Source organism: Podarcis pityusensis, assembly GCF_964106645.2.
Source record: "Podarcis pityusensis genome assembly, chromosome: 14".
Lineage (NCBI taxonomy): Eukaryota > Metazoa > Chordata > Lepidosauria > Squamata > Lacertidae > Podarcis > Podarcis pityusensis.
The window spans coordinates 10,881,051-10,896,904 of NC_138039.1; the positions used below are offsets into that span (position 1 = coordinate 10,881,051).

The 15,854-nt window shown below is 46.3% G+C and overlaps 1 protein-coding gene across 2 annotated transcripts in view; it reads right to left on the bottom strand.

Annotated features, from left to right (window-relative positions):
- USP42 (ubiquitin specific peptidase 42) overlaps positions 1-11,410 on the bottom strand; it is a 36,807-nt gene extending 25,397 nt beyond the window's left edge. Inside the window, exons 1-3 of one of the 2 annotated variants that reach the window (XM_080980938.1) lie at positions 11,224-11,410; positions 1,950-2,199; positions 433-636 (exon numbers count right to left, since the gene is read on the bottom strand). In XM_080980938.1, the coding sequence (XP_080837064.1) occupies positions 433-636; positions 1,950-2,190 (445 nt within the window). In that variant the 5' untranslated portion in view covers positions 2,191-2,199; positions 11,224-11,410. The remainder of the gene's footprint in view (positions 1-432; positions 637-1,949; positions 2,200-11,223) is intronic. The other variant, XM_080980937.1, reaches the window with a different exon arrangement.
- Between the last annotated feature and the right edge of the window lie 4,444 nt (positions 11,411-15,854).

Consider the following 15,854-nt stretch of genomic DNA (forward strand, 5'->3'; position numbering starts at 1 on the left):
GGGCAAAATTATTTACATCCAAGGGGAAAAGGGATGAATTTTTAAAAGGACACATATTATATGCAATTATCTCCAAAACAAGCAATAGACACCACACTCAACATCTAACAAATTCTGAGCATAGTAAGCAAAGCAATTCTATATGCTATGTGTGAGGCCTAACAAAAATAGGCTGGTTCTCACCCACCTGCCTTCATTCATATCTATAATTTGAGCAGCACTTACAGCTCAGGATAGTAAAAACACAGGGGTGTATACTCAAGAGTAGATCTACTGCAGTTAAAGGACATGACTAACTTAGGTTCCATAGGAACTGTCTTATACTGCTTTTAAGTTAACAGACCATGTTCTTAAGAAGCCTGCCATATTTAGAATCATAGAATATTGTCCACATTTTTCGAGAAAGTGTGACAAACGTTAAAATATACTCACAGGTTTTGGAGTGTTCATGGGAAAGCATGTAGTTGGCAAGAGGTGGGGTGTAGGTCAGACACTGCAGTGCAGAGTTGAGGAAGCATGTGTTGCCAAGGTTTTGGAGACCGGCTCCAACTCTGTGTGTTTTTTGCCATTTCAAGCATATCTTCTCTGCCGGAAAGAGGACCTTCTGCGGGGCAGTAATGCCGTCACCAACAGCGGCTAAAGACCAAAGACACATTTTAAATATACTGAAGCGATTTAAGATTTTGAAAGAATGATTACTCAAAGATAGAATTTTAAAATTCAGAACAAAGGATAATGATGTTTGGGAAGCTCCAGCTAAAAGGTGGCCCAGGGTACGCGTGGAACCACTTTTAAATAAGTAATTTACAATAGTAAAGATAAATACAAACCCATTTTAATTACCTTCCTGACCTGAACGCTGTATCTTTTTAGTGTTAAAAATGTTAACTATTGGAAAAATCTTAGGTGATAAATAGTGTATTTTGTTCTATTGATATACTGGGCATGCGTATCACAGGTTTTTCTCTTTTTTTAACATTTCTATTCGACCTTTCCTCCAAGGAGCTCAAGGTGGTGTACATGATTTTCTTCCTTCCCATTTTACCCTGACAACTCTGTAAGGTAGGCTAGGCCGAGAGTGACTGACTGATCCAAGGTTTCCCAGAGAGTTTTACAGCTGAATGGGTATTTGAACTCTGGTCTCCTAGTCCAACACTCTGACCACTACTTCACACCAGCGCCACAAAAGAAAAGTAGCATTTTCTCTGTTTATATAGAATGTGCATGTGTATCTTAGCAGGCAGCTTCTTAGAAGAGGCACCCTCTTCTTTCCTACACCGGAAAGAATGCCTCTCAATATTATGCTTGCCAGTTTCAGGCTTTTAAAAAAACGAATATTGATAAACACTATTACGACGCATAAAAATCTTCTTAATCATCTTCTTAATCAATACCATTTTTAATGTGCTTAATGGTTCATCCCAACTGCTAACTGTGCCTTGTTTATAGTTACGAAGGTAACTGTGGCATAACTACTGCAATAGGAGAATATGGCTTTCTCCTTTGGCTCTTGCCACAGGTGGAACAAATTTTCAAAAATTAAGGTTGCACGAGTTGCACAATAGGCTTAAGAACGTAAGAAGAGACTGCTAAAACATGCCAGTGGCCCATCTAGTCCAACACCCTGTTCTCACAATGGCCAACCAGATGCCTCTTCTGGGAAGCCTGAGTGCAATAGCCATCCCCCATCCTGCAGTTTCCAGCAACTGGTATTCAGGTGTATACTGCTTCTGACAATGGAAGTACCTTGCAAATCCAAGTGTTCTGGTTGCTATGCTTTACTGCTTAGTGTTGGTTTTAATTATTGTGCATTGTATATTTCACTTGTTTGTAATCAGACCAAGGAATGTTTATTGATGGGTGAGCATATGAATTTCATAAACAAAATAAAAAAGCTTCGCTGTGTGTTTTCTTTTCTCTCTCTTTGTTAATAGAGCAGCTTTACTTACACAGATCCTTCTGAGCCAAGGGCTTGGATTTATCAGGTACTGATGAATTAGAGTACACTGCAGCTCCTGGCACTGGCCCCAAAGATATTTTGTGTTTTGGAGCTTCTAAAGAAGAAGACACAGCACCCCATCCTGCAGAGCCCGAGTCCATTTCTCCAGAAGCTGGTGCCACGGAGCTGAAAGGCTGTTTCTCAGAAGCCGAAGGCTTTGAGGACTCAGACGTCTTGTCAACTATGGTCATTGTTCATCTCTGTAAAACCGAGAGAGAAAGAGAGAGAAACATATTGTGGATGCACGGCAAAAGGAGTAGAAATCTTGATTCACTTTCTAAGTAGACAACACACAGTTCTTTTTATACATGACGGAAACTCAATCAAAGAAACGTGAACTCCTCAAACAAAAGAAATGGACTGGTCCTTTGGCCATAGCACAATGTTCCCAAGTAGCACCCACCCACATAATCTCTCTTGAGACAGTCGCTCGGTGTCTCGGAGTGGCCACACTGGGCCGGTCAGGCTGCCCCAAGAGGTGCTTTTCCAGCTCCCCCAACCTCTCTGGCAAATACACAAATCCATTGTGATGACCACAACCTAGATTTAAGGTGCCATTTGGCACCTAGCTTATATATTTGAGATTCTAACACTGCTGCAAGGTCAGAAATGATGGCTCACTTGGTTTTTCAAGGAGGCTGCTTGCAACTCAGTAGGTGTCCTGCATAAAGTGACAAGGTGCTTCACACTGTGCATTGTTTCAGAGAACACTAAGGCTTCCATGTGCGTGACAGATTGCAAGATTCAGTATGGCCTAAGGCATGTGTGAGTATCAGCAGCACATTGGAAAAGAAAAAAAATCCCACCTTGCCAGACTGGATTGACCCTAATCAAGCATTTAAGAACCACAAGCCCCTCTTTTTGCCATGCCTGTTTTCATAACACGTTAAATACTGATGTTATTTTTTATAAACAAGTTGCATACAACTAAGTACCGTATTTTTCGCTCTATAAGACGCACCAGACCACAAGGCACACCTAGTTTTTGGAGGAGGAAAACAAGGAAAAAAATATTCTGAATCTCAGAAGCCAGACCAGCAAGAGGGATCGCTGCACAGTGAAAGCAGCAATCCCTCTTGCTGTTCTGGCTTCTGGGATAGCTGCGCAGCCTGCATTCGCTCCATAAGACGCACACACATTTCCCCTTACTTGCCACTGCACATGACATTGTGTGGCATGGCAGTTTCTTTTGGATTAATGCTCCCCCCCCTCCCAGGCAATAAAAGTATTCCAGTTCCCTAAATGGCTGCTTCAATCTCTAGATATAGGGGGTAAAGGGAGGCGGAAGAACTAGCTTAGTTGCAACATCCTTGGCCAACCCTGGCTCATGGTGGATGGTGGGCCAAACAGCACCATCCGTCTACTTGATGATGCTGACGTTCACAGGGCTCTCTGTGTTAATATTAGTCTCAGAATTAGTTATGTCTCATATCAGCCTACCAATTGAGCCTGACCACGGCAACGTGCTGCAGCCTGCATTATCCCAGTTCCCAACTTGGAAAGATGGTGCTGCATTGCAGAAGATGCTAAATTTATGGCTCTCCCAATTCCTTCTGGCATTAACGTCAAAAGAGGGTATGATCACACAGCTACCCTAGCATTGCATATACTCATTTAAATAAATACATAAATGCTGCACTAGAGCTGCTGCCATCCATACGATATTTTCTGTCTTGAAGGCTGAAAAGTGGGGAGTGTACACACAGCTGCAATAGTGCTATAGCAGCTCTGATTGTGACAATGTCTTCTGGCTGTAAAAGGCTAAAATATAGAGTAGTAGTGCTACATTACTCCAGGCAGAGGAAACCAATTGCAGCATGTGCTAGTTTAGCTTGCAATTCAACTGCTGGCATGCGCAATTTCTTCGTGTGCTAAGAGAATGGCATATGCAAGGCTGGACCAAAGGCAATTTAATACAGCCAGTAATGTCCCACCAGTGCATATCATTTTGAGTTTGGGAGGGAAGCAGAGAGAGGGAGGATCCAACAGGCAGGAAGAGCCCATGTTAGTGAAAGGAACTGCTGAAGAGGGCTAACTGTAGCATGTACTATATTAACTCCCTACTGTATTTTGAAACCAGAGAGATCTAAAGCAAATCTAATCTCTCTGGGTGTCTAGATCAACACAAAGCTCAGAGATTGGCTTGACAGTAACTGAGAACTGAAGGTTACTGGAAGTGTTTCACACATATGAGGTTACATAAAGTAAATCTAACAGCTTTCATTGCTCTGTTAAACAACACATTCTCAGAGCTCCATATTAAATCTGGCTTCCTTTTGGAATTAGAGGGCTCAGGTTACCAAAATTGCCCAATAATGTAGCAGAAACATACTGAGAAGCACATCTCTGCGCCAACACTAAACATGCTTAAGTATTTACTCATTTCCTGCATGTGTCTGTTCGTTCTTAATGGGAATAGCAATGAAAGAAGAGCACATTGGAAGCGCAATTCTCTTCCCCCTATTAACTAGGAAAAGGTACAATGTGAAGGGGCACGGGGAGGAAGGGGCAGAAGGTCAAGGAGCCCTCGATGTACAAATAAGTCAATAACACAATTGCTGAGCAGGAGTTCACTTGCAAGTCATCTGAGAGAATTGTTTATAGAAGAGAATGAACACAGCAGCCAAAATTCATTTGGAAGATAGTAAACTACAGTCCAAGTGCATCATTCCGGAGGTGCCTGGAGCAAACCTAGTAATAAGAGACAACTCCAAAACTGTCAACTGCTCAGATAAGATTATCCGACAACAAACACAGATGCGAATCCAGACAAAGAGTACGTTCCATTAAGCAGCGGGGTGGGGCAGGGGGGAAGAGGAGAAAAAAAGAGGTTTATCATCTTTTCTCCTCTAGGAAACAAGGATGCTTCACCACCACTTGGGAAATGTAACAATAATGAAAAAAAGGCAAAGAGGAAATTGTCACAAAAGTAAAGAGTGAAAAGTAATTCTACAGCGCAGTCGCTGTGATTCACTATTTACACAAGCACTTTCTTGTTAAAATGGCATGGCTCTCAATACTGTTGCCAACAACACATTAAGAGAAAATATTTATGACTCCTAATAAGCCACAGAATGTGGCGTGTGCCTAAATGGTACCCAATCAGCGACTAGTGTTGTATAACTTGCACTGATTTCAATCGGGTGGGACCTGCAAGTCTTACACAATCCTACGTGACTGGATGGTGTGTTACTTCACATGGGCATACTTACTGGGAAGTAGGCCTTACTAAATTCAGTGAGACTTGCTCCCAAGACAACAGGCCTAAGATCAGCTTTCATGGGAGAGGTCTCTGATCTGACTTAACAAGCCATACCGCAGTGCTTCCAGTTCACTGCTCCCTGGGAGCAGCAAACAAACCAAGAAGTGGGCAGGCAGCTTATGACACATGCTGTGTCTCCCCAGTCTCAGCCTATACAACACTGATCCAGGTAGTCACCAGTCAAGGCACTGACCAGACCTGCTTAACTTCAGCAAAGGTCCTGCATCATGTGCCCTCAGATAATGCCCTGGGACTAGTCTAATCACCTGCTTCATAGCAGGACTCTCAGCTTCTGTAGGTCAATCTACCCAACGTAGAATACAATACAAAGAACAGGAAGATGGTTGCATAGCAGTTAGCTCCTGATGACTCAAAGCAAGTAAGACAAATGGCATGCACTATATAGCAATGACAAACCTAGACAACATCTTAAAAAGCAGAGACATCACCTTGCCAACAAAGGTCCGTATAGTTAAAGCTATGGTTTTCCCAGTATTGATGTATGCAAGTGAGAGCTGGACCATAAAGAAGGCTGATCGCCGAAGAATTGATGCTTTTGAATTATCGTGCTGGAGGAGACTCTTGAGAGTCCCATGGACTGCAAGAAGATCAAACCTATCCATTCTGAAGGAAATCAGCCCTGAGTGCTCACTGGAAGGACAGATCCTGAAGCTGAGGCTCAAATACTTTGGCCACCTCATGAGAAGAGAAGACTGTCTGGAAAATACCCTGATGTTGGGAAAGATGGAGGGCACAAGGAGAAGGGGCGATGGAGGATGAGATGGTTGGATAGTGTTCTTGAAGCTAAAAGCATGAGTTTGACTAAACTGCGGGAGGCAGTGGAAGACAGAAGTGCCTGGCGTGCTCTGGTCCATGGGGTCATGAAGAGTCAGAAACGACTAAACAACAACAACAATAGCAGCAGAGAAAATACATATACAGTGGTACCTCGGGTTAAGTACTTAATTCGTTCCGGAGGTCCATTCTTAACCTGAAACTGTTCTTAACCTGAAGCACCACTTTAGCTAATGGGGCCTCCTGCTGCCGCCGCGCCACCAGAACACGATTTCTGTTCTCATCCTGAAGCAAAGTTCTTAACCCGAGGTACTATTTCTGGGTTAGCGGAGTCTGTAACCTGAAGCGTATGTAACCTGAAGCGTATGTAACCTGAAGCGTATGTAACCTGAGGTACCACTGTAACACAAAGTACACAACAAACAAACACACAAACACAGAGTCACTGGTCAGCCTGACTTATGCATAGGAGTTTGCCTTCCAAATCTCCAAACTACGCCCCAGTTCCATATTGCGGTTATATCCGTGTAAGAAAATTGTCAGTGTGTGTGAATGGTGTTTCAGATCGGAGACTGGGCGGGTTGTGAAAGTGCAAGATTCTAATCACTGGTATTCTGAAGCAATCTGCAAGTCAAAGACTGCCTGAATTAAAAGCACCACATGAAAATGTGAATTGACCTTCAACAGTTGCTATAAACCATGGTTAGGCAAACTAAGACCTAGGGGCTGTTTCCAGCCCAATCACCTTCTAAATCTGGCCCACAGATGGTCCGGGAATCAGTGTGTTTTTACATGAGTAAAATGTGTGCTTTTATTTAAAACGCATCTTCGGGTTATTTGTGGGGCATAGGAATTCATTCATTTCACACACACCCCCGCCAAAAATATAGCCCGGCCCCCACAAGGTCTGAGGGACAGTAGACCGGCCCCCCCTGCTGAAAAAGTTTGCTGACCCCTGCTATAAACATTGAACAAAACAATTAATACTACAGGGGTAGGAAACCTGGAACCCTTTTGATGTCGTTGGATGCCAATTCCCATCAGCCTCAGTCAATGGGTAATGGTCAGGGATTATGGGACGTGTAGTCCAGCACTTCTGGAGGGCACAGGGTCCCCATTCCTGTAACAAAACTGACCAATCTGAGAAAATTGCATGGGCCAACATTTATGCTTTTTAACAAGTTCAATAAATTGCAATGCATCAAGTGTTTAGAATTTATTTCCTGATAATTTAAGGCAAATACAGACTGGAGGAGGGGGTTAATTGTTTTTGTTTTTATTGTGTATTTTATGTTTTTTATCTTGTATTTTTATGTTGAAACCGCCCTGATATTTACAGAGGAAGGGCGGTACACAATTAATAATAATAATAATAATAATGGGAAATTCTATTTTATAATAGCATAGCAGGTGGATGGATAGATGGCTCAGCTATAAACTTCAGTAACATTTAGCAACAGGTAACTGCCCAATTTTCAGTCTGTTTGAAGAAATGTTGTACACCACATTTACAAGGGCACACCTTACAATAAAATCAAATACCTTAATTGGAAACATCAGGTCTCTCATTAAAAAGCTGTAATTATTTTAAGAATACCGACCATTAAGAATGTAAAGTCCCAGCAATTACCCCCAGTAGTTCCATTTTGTTTTACTTTTTTTGGATTCAGAACCTCTCTGCACAAGCACTGCCTCCCCCCCACCGGCCGCCATTTCTGTTCTCAATTATTTATTCTCCCCAGCTTCTTGTTTCCTTTCCCCCACAATTGTCGACCTTGTGCCTAAATCTTTCAATTTAATTTCACTATGGTCTTTTACAACAAAGTTAACTGGTTCTTCTAACATATTCCATTCCGAAAGAAGCAATTTACTTGCAAAGAGGCAGCTCTGTGTGTTTTAAAGGTGCCTTCAAGATACATTTGTGCTTGCAATTTTATACTTACAAAGCATCGTTTATGCCAGGAGAGCCTGAAGTAGTATGTTTCCAGCTACTGAAGCTATAAAATGGGTTTTTAGTAGGGGGCGTGGTAGTCAGTACACACAGAAGGTAGAATATCTGTAAAATGTCTATCTCCCCTATCCCTGGAAATTAATATTACTGAAGGTAGAAGCATTTGATACATTCCTCCCTGGGGAAGGTGGATTTTGCAAGGAAGAGAAGAGGCATATTGATACTTTCCCTCCCAGCTCTACTACACAGGAATCTATTGTGCTGCTGCTATAATATCATTCATGCCAAATACAGAGCAACGCGGCCCTGATGTCAACATGTCACACAGCCAGCGTGCATACAGAAAATGTCCATGCGGGAAACAAGATTCGCCGCCCTTGTTCAAACCCAGCAACAGCTGCTGCAACATGTCTAATCAGATGTGGCAAAAGGATGAACTGGACTGAAAAGGTGGACACATAAGCTATGGACCTAAAAGATGCAAAAGGACCCGGGTCTCTGTGAATTCCCATCCCCACCACATCAAAGCCTGATTTCCAGACACAGGGGGAAGAATGAGAAGAAGGGAAAGTACAGGAATCACTCATTTGAGAAGTAGTGTCCATGGCAACCAAGCAAAGGAAGTAATACTATATAGAGAATGACAGGAGACTTTCAAACCCACCCACCCCTTCAGCAGCAAGGGGGAGGGGCACGAGCAGGGGCACCAGAAGGAAATGGCAAAGTGAAGACAATCTTACAAATCAAGAGGGAAATAAGATATGGGCACCCACAGGAATTTTTCCAAGGGAGAGGAATAAACACATATACATAATTGAAAGGTGGAAGCAGGCAAGTTTCTCACAAAACAAATGAGAATATCTCTGGTTCTACAAATATTTTATTTATTATTTGGAGCATTTGTATCCTTGCTCTTCAACCAAAAAGGCCCTCAGAGTGATTTGCATACAATCAAAACAAGACAGTCCCTACCTACCTCTCATTTTTAAAAAACAAACAAACCCCACAACAACCCACATGATACACAAGGAGAAAGGAACAGGCAGGCAGAGGAAAATAAGATAAAAACTCAGACACCAATTTCTAAAGAGTTGTTTCTGTAATGACCAGCTGGCACAAGTCTGGGCCAGGAGGTGCCTTATGTCCCCAGATGACAGCTGAGGGGAGAGGGAGGCCTGATGGAGCTGATCTGTCACAGAAGCTGATGAAGCTCTCAAACTGCTGGAAGGGCTGCACTTCTTTTTTCTATAAGAAAGCTGACAATCTGGGGCTAATGGTATGTTGTGTGGGGACTGCCCCCCCTTTACCCCATCTGGACAGCCAAGGTGAGGAAAAGAGACAATGTAGGCTACTCACAAACTGGGAAGGAAATGGGAGAAAAAGCAGTACAGTGGTACCTCAGGTTAAGTACTTAATTCGTTCTGGAGGTCAGTTCTTAACCTGAAGCACCAGTTTAGCTAATGGGGCCTCTTGCTGCTGCCACGCCGCCGGAACCCGATTTCTGTTCTTATCCTGAAGCAAAGTTCTTAACCTGAAGCACTATTTATGGGTTAGCGGAGTGTGTAACCTGAAGCATATGTAACCTGAAGCGTATGCAACCCGAGGTACCACTGTATATATGGGATCAAGAAAAGAGGGAATTCTGTAACTGCCTCCCCCCCCCCCCATGGGAGGTCAGAGGAAGCAAGACCTCTGCTCCACACTAAAGCTCAAGTCCTTCCTAGAGATGGAGTTAGACCATGGGTAGGCAAACTAAGGCCAGGGGGCTGGATCTGGCCCAATCACCATCTAAATTCGGCCCGCGGACCGTCCGGGAATCGGCGTGTTTTACATGGGTAGAATGTGTCCTTTTATTTAAAATGCATCTCTGGGTTATTTGTGGGGCCTGCCTGGTGTTTTTACATGAGTAGAATGTGTGCTTTTATTTAAAATGCATCACTGGGTTATTTGTGGGGCATAGGAATTTGCTCATTCCCCCCCCCCATATAGTCCGGCCCCCCACAAGGTCTGAGGGACAGTGGACCGGCCCCCTGCTGAAAAAGTTTGCTGACCCGTGTGTTAGACAGCTACGATGCACACATGAAACCATGCTGAAACAGAGAATGGAAGAGTGGGGCAAACTATTCAAAAGCCTACTGACAACCATACGCACAGAGAGAAGTGCACACACACAAAGAATTGGATGTATAATACCCATACTTCTTTGCCAAAGCATAATGACTATATACGTATATGCAATACACACACACACACACACACACACACACACACACTAATACCCTAAAAGCCAAATGTACATACATCTCTCTGTATGTACATAACACCAGTGGTGTGAAACGCACGCTTTACACCCCCAACTATATATAAAATGTGCATAGGAACGTATATATGCACACACACACTTGCCAGTATACAGACACACACTGAAAGAAAACCAACTTTATGCGGACGTGTGTGTATACGACACCAGAAATACACACAGTAGTACACAGACATAAAACACAGGTACATATACACACCTCATTCCCTCCAAACCACCCAACTGCCTTCCCTTCCTTTCCCTCGCACTCCCCCCCCCCAAACCATATAAGCAGCAAAGCGGGGTTGAAGGGTGGGGGGAAGCATTTCACAAGCTCCCCCCAATTCTCCCTCAGCCACAGAAAACGCACGTATCACAGAACCCATCCCCCGCGTATCTCCAACGCCCCCAACCTCGGGCCCCATAATGCCTCCACCCCCAGCCCCCACTAGCACTGTGTGAGCGCGGGGGCGGCATTTGCAAGAGGAACGGGGGCTGCCTGGGGGGGGCGCGAGGCGGGGGTGGGGGGGTCGGAGGTCACCCCGGGGCAGAGATGGCTGAGGAGTGGGGGGGGGGGTCGTGAGAGAAAGAGAGAGAAAGAGGGGAGGCAAATGGCAGTGGGCGGGGCGGGGCCAGGACACGCATGGGCCTAGTGGGGAGGCGGGAAGGGAAGCGCCGGGAGAAAAAGCGACGGGCGGAGGAGGCGGCGGCTGAGGAGGCGAGGAGGGGGCGCTCCCGCAGCAGCAGGGGGGCGGGAACGGGCCGCGCCGAGCAGCCCCGGCCTGGGGAGGGACGGAGGGGGCGGCCTAGCCCGGCGCGGCTCCCCGGCGCAGCCCACCCGGCCCCTCGCCCGCCCTCTCCCGCTTTCCCCCCTCACGCTCCCGCTGTCCCCCCTCAGCCTTTCCCGCTTCAGTTACCTGGGACGGCGCTGCCGGCTCCCCTTTCGCCTCAGCCCGGCCGCTCCGCCTCCCTCCCCTCCTGCTCCTGCTTTGCCCGCGTCGGGGAACAATGACGTGCCCCGCTCCGCCCGGCCTCTTGCATCCGGGGCCCCGGCGAAGGCCGGCGCGGCTCTGGGTCACACAGGGACCAGCGCCGCCCCTGCGGCTTCGACAGGGGGCCGGCAGGGGGCGCTGCGCTCGCCGGCGTCTGTTTTAAAAAAGAGATGGAGGGCGGGGCAGGGGCTCGGCGGAACTGCGGGTTTAGGGGCGGTCGGCAAAGAGGCAGGAGGAGGCGGTGCCGCCGCCGCCGCTGCGGCGAGGGGCGGTCTCGAAAGTGCGAGCCGCGAGTGGAACGCAGACTCGGAGTTCGGTTGCGGCTGCTGTTTAACGGGGGGTTTGGGTTGTTTGTTTTCGCGCAGAGCGGCGGTTCTGCGCACGCCTTGCTTGGAGGCAAGCCCCGCTGATCTCACTGGGGCTTCCTCCCTCTGGGTTCCTTGCAGCCTTAACGGTGCAGCCCTAACCATGGCCGCACATTTAAAGCAACACGTGGCTTCCCCCCCCCAAAGAATCCCTGGGAACTGTAGTTGAGAGATGTTAGGAGACATCCTATCCCCCGCAGTTTGGAATTCCCAGCGCCAGTAAACTACAATTCCCAGGGTTCATTGGGGGAAGGTATGCCTGTTAAAGGGACACGGGTGGCACTGTGGGTTAAACCACAGAGCCTAGGACTTGCCGATCAGAAGGTCAGCAGTTCGAATCCCCGCAGCGGGGTGAGCTCCCGTTGCTCGGTCCCTGCTCCTGCCAACCTAGCAGTTCGAAAGCACGTCAAAGTGCAAGTAGATAAATAGGTACCGCTCCAGCGGGAAGGTAAACGGCGTTTCCGTGCACTGCTCTGGTTCGCCAGAAGCGGCTTAGTCATGCTGGCCACATGACCTGGAAGCTGTCTGTGGACAAACGCCGGCTTCCTGGCCTATAGAGCGAGATGAGCGCCGCAACCCTAGAGTCGTCCGCGGCTGGACCTAATGGTCAGGGGTCCCTTTACCTTTACCTTTATGTCTGTTAAAAGTGGTATGGGAGTGCTTTAAGTGGGTGGTGAGGATGCAACCTGAGTCTGCTGGGGTAGTGGGCTTAGGATTGTAGCCCAGAAGGCTCTTTCTCATTTCTTCACCACCATCGCCACTGAAGCTGCTATTACGTGGAAGAAATATAACAGCAGCTGTCGAAAATCTTTGGACCTCCAGATACTGCTGAAGTACAACTCCCATCAGCCATAAAAAAAACTTGGACCATAAACCATTGATGATGGGACTTGTAGTTCAGCAACATCTGGAGAGCCAAAGGTCCCCCACTCATGGTATATAGGATTGCAGCCTTACTTCAAAATGTAGGCAAGACCTGCTGCAGTTGGGGACCCTGCTGCTCTGTCAATGCCTCTGATTATGCTCAAGGAGAGATTTGCACAGGTACATTTTCTAAAGCAACTGGGAATTTTCTAAATACCCAGTGGGGTTGTAAACACTAGTCTTTGTCAAGAAACACAGGAAGCTACCTTGTGGCCAGGCCATTGGTCCATCCATCTCAGCACTCACAGGAGAGTGTGGGGCAGCAGGGCAAATCTTTTTTGCTGCAAATGTTTCCATGTTTTTGTAGGAGAAAGCTGTACAATTATTTCACCAGGTCATGCAAAACTATAAGGTCTTAAAGAAGGTGGAGGTGCACCATGTTTGATGACTAGCACAGATAAATGACACCCTGCTGAACCAGCTCTACAGATGGCCCAATATTCTACAACTACTCCACAAGTACATCGTTTTCAGGCGGGAAAATGGTAAAGATTTTGGGCTGCAGAATGGTATTTTGTGGATACAGAGAAATTCACATTTTCAAATTGTAGCACTTCTAAAGTGTCTAAAAATAGCACCCAGCAGGCACGCTCTTTGAAAGCAGAAAGGTTTTGACAGGGTACAAAAATCTCGAGGAAAACCACGGTGAGTGAAACATCAAGGTGAACAAGAGTATCCATATGGAATCTTTATAATGGATCATGAAAAGGCACAAGCCATTAGCTGTAATGTTCAATTACCAGGGCCTGAAAAATATATGTTCTAATTAGTCACTTCTCAGTTTGCTATCAGAAGATTTCTTGAACCAAATATGCCCTAGTGAAACTGATGGCCCTATTAGTTTGACACAGATGGCTATGCTGCGTAAAGCACTGCTTGTCTTTAGATTTGCTAGTGGTGGTGATGGGAAAACCACACACAAACAAAAATCAGTGGCCATCTTTTCTTTGTTGGTTAAAAGAATGCAGATCCAAAAATACATATTTAACAACGAGGGCATTTATTTATTTATCGATCTCATTTACAATCCACCCTTTACCATCTGGTCCCACCCAGGGTGGACATGCACCACATAAAACTTCATAAAATATAAATACCATATTATAAAATACCATAGTTAAACACATACATGCAACATCAATAACCAGTCTGGTGTAGTGCTTAGAACTCAGCCATGAAGCTCACTGGGTGACATTGGGCCAGTCAGTGCCTCTCAACCTAACCTACCTTACAGGGTTGTCATGAGGAACCATGTGCTCCTTGAAGAAAAAAGGTGGGATATTAATGCAGATTTTTTTTTTTTAAAAAAAAGCATATTAAGTAGGGGATAAAAACAGAACAAAACAGGAAGCTTGAGTAAAGTCTTCAGCTGCTGCCAAAAGGTCAACAATGTCAGGGCTCAGCTTACTTCAAAGTGGTCATTCTAAAGATACAGGGTCCCTGTAGGGAAAGCCTGTCCATCCACCATTGTCCAAAGCCTGCCATCCACCATTGTCCCCTAAGTTTTCCTCAAGTGGTGGGATCATCATCAGACACTAATTAAAGGGCAGGTCAGTATGGAAAGAGGCATCCCTTCAGATACTTCGGTACAAGGCTGGCCCACCCATGAGACAAGGTGAGGTGACTGCCTCAGGTGGCACGCTCAACAGGGGCAGCAGATCCTAACCGAAATCTTTATTATCCCATTGTTTCTGATGTAGATCTTCACTCACCCCTTCTTCCTGGGAGGGAGGGGGCACCATTTTGTGGTTTACGTCGGGTGCCAAAATGTCTTGGGCCGGCCATCCTTGGATCCCATGTCATTTATGGCTTTACTTGGGCTCAGAAGTGAATTGGCAACCAGCACAACTCTTTTAAACCCCGGTTGTATGTGAGTTTAATATGCCTGTCAGCACTCTGGCTGCAGCATTCTGTTCTAGTTGCCCTTTTTAGACTGTTTTCAAGAGCAGCCCCATTGAGCGCATCAACTCCTATTCCTCCGTCTACCTTGTGCATGGGCAATACAAAATAAACTCTTGCATAGGGCTCGCTTCTCTCCACAGCTATCCTTTGGTTCCCACCCAAGGGACCTTGATCCATTACTCCCTGGCCCCATATCCACAGTAAGAATAATGTGGGTGGCGCTGTGGTCTAAACCACTGAGCCTAGGGCTTGCTGATCGGAAGGTCGGCGGTTCGAACCCCCGCAACGGGGTGAGCTCCCGTTGCTCAGTCCCAGCTCCCGCCAACCTAGCAGTTCGAAAGCACGTCGAAGTGCAAGTAAATAAATAGGTACCGCTCCGGTGGGAAGGTAAATGGTGTTTCCGTGTGCTCCTCTGGTTTTGCCAGAAGCAGCTTAGTCATGCTGGCCACATGACCCAGAAAAACTGCCTGCAGACAAACATTGGCTCCCTCGGCCAGTAAAGTGAGATTAGTGCCGCAACCCCAGAGTCGTTCACAACTGGACTTAACTGTCAGGGGTCCTTTACCTTTACCTTTTAAATAATAATAATAATAACAACTAAAAAACCCCTAAATCATCATCATCAAGGTCATAATACCAACAACAACTATAAAGGCCATAATAAAGGTTATTATAATGATAGTTGGGACGCGGGTGGCGCTGTGGGTTAAACCACAGAGCCTAGGACTTGCTGATCAGAAGGTCGGTGGTTCGAATCCCCGTGACGGGGTGAGCTCCCGTCGCTTGGTCCCTGCTTCTGCCAACCTAGCAGTTTGAAAGCATGTCAAAGTGCAAGTAGATAAATAGGTACCGCTCTGGCGGGAAGGTAAATGGCGTTTCCGTGTGCTGCTCTGGTTCGCCAGAAGCAGCTTAGTCATGCTGACCAAATGACCCGGAAGCTGTACGCCGGCTCCCTCGGCCAATAAAGCGAGATGAGCGCCGCAACCCCAGAGTCGGTCACGACTGGACCTAATGGTCAGGGGTCGCTTTACCTTTATAATGATAGTAACAACCAGTGTGAAGTACTGCAGTGGTTAGAGTGTTGGCAGACTAGGGTTCAAATCCCAACTCAGCCATGAAGCTAATTGGGTGACCTCGGGCCAGTCACTCACCCTCACCCTCGCCTACCTCACAGGGTTGTTGTGTGAGGGTGAAACAGGGAGAACTCCACGCACCACCCTGAGCTCCTCGGAGAGAAGGTGGAATAGCAGTAACAAGCAATTACAACGCCTGGGCAGCAATGCTAACCCTATCTTGCGTTGATCCTTCCTCGCTGCAGAAAAGCCCCAGGGGTCTTGGTGGAAAGTGCTGGGTGTCAGCCCCATT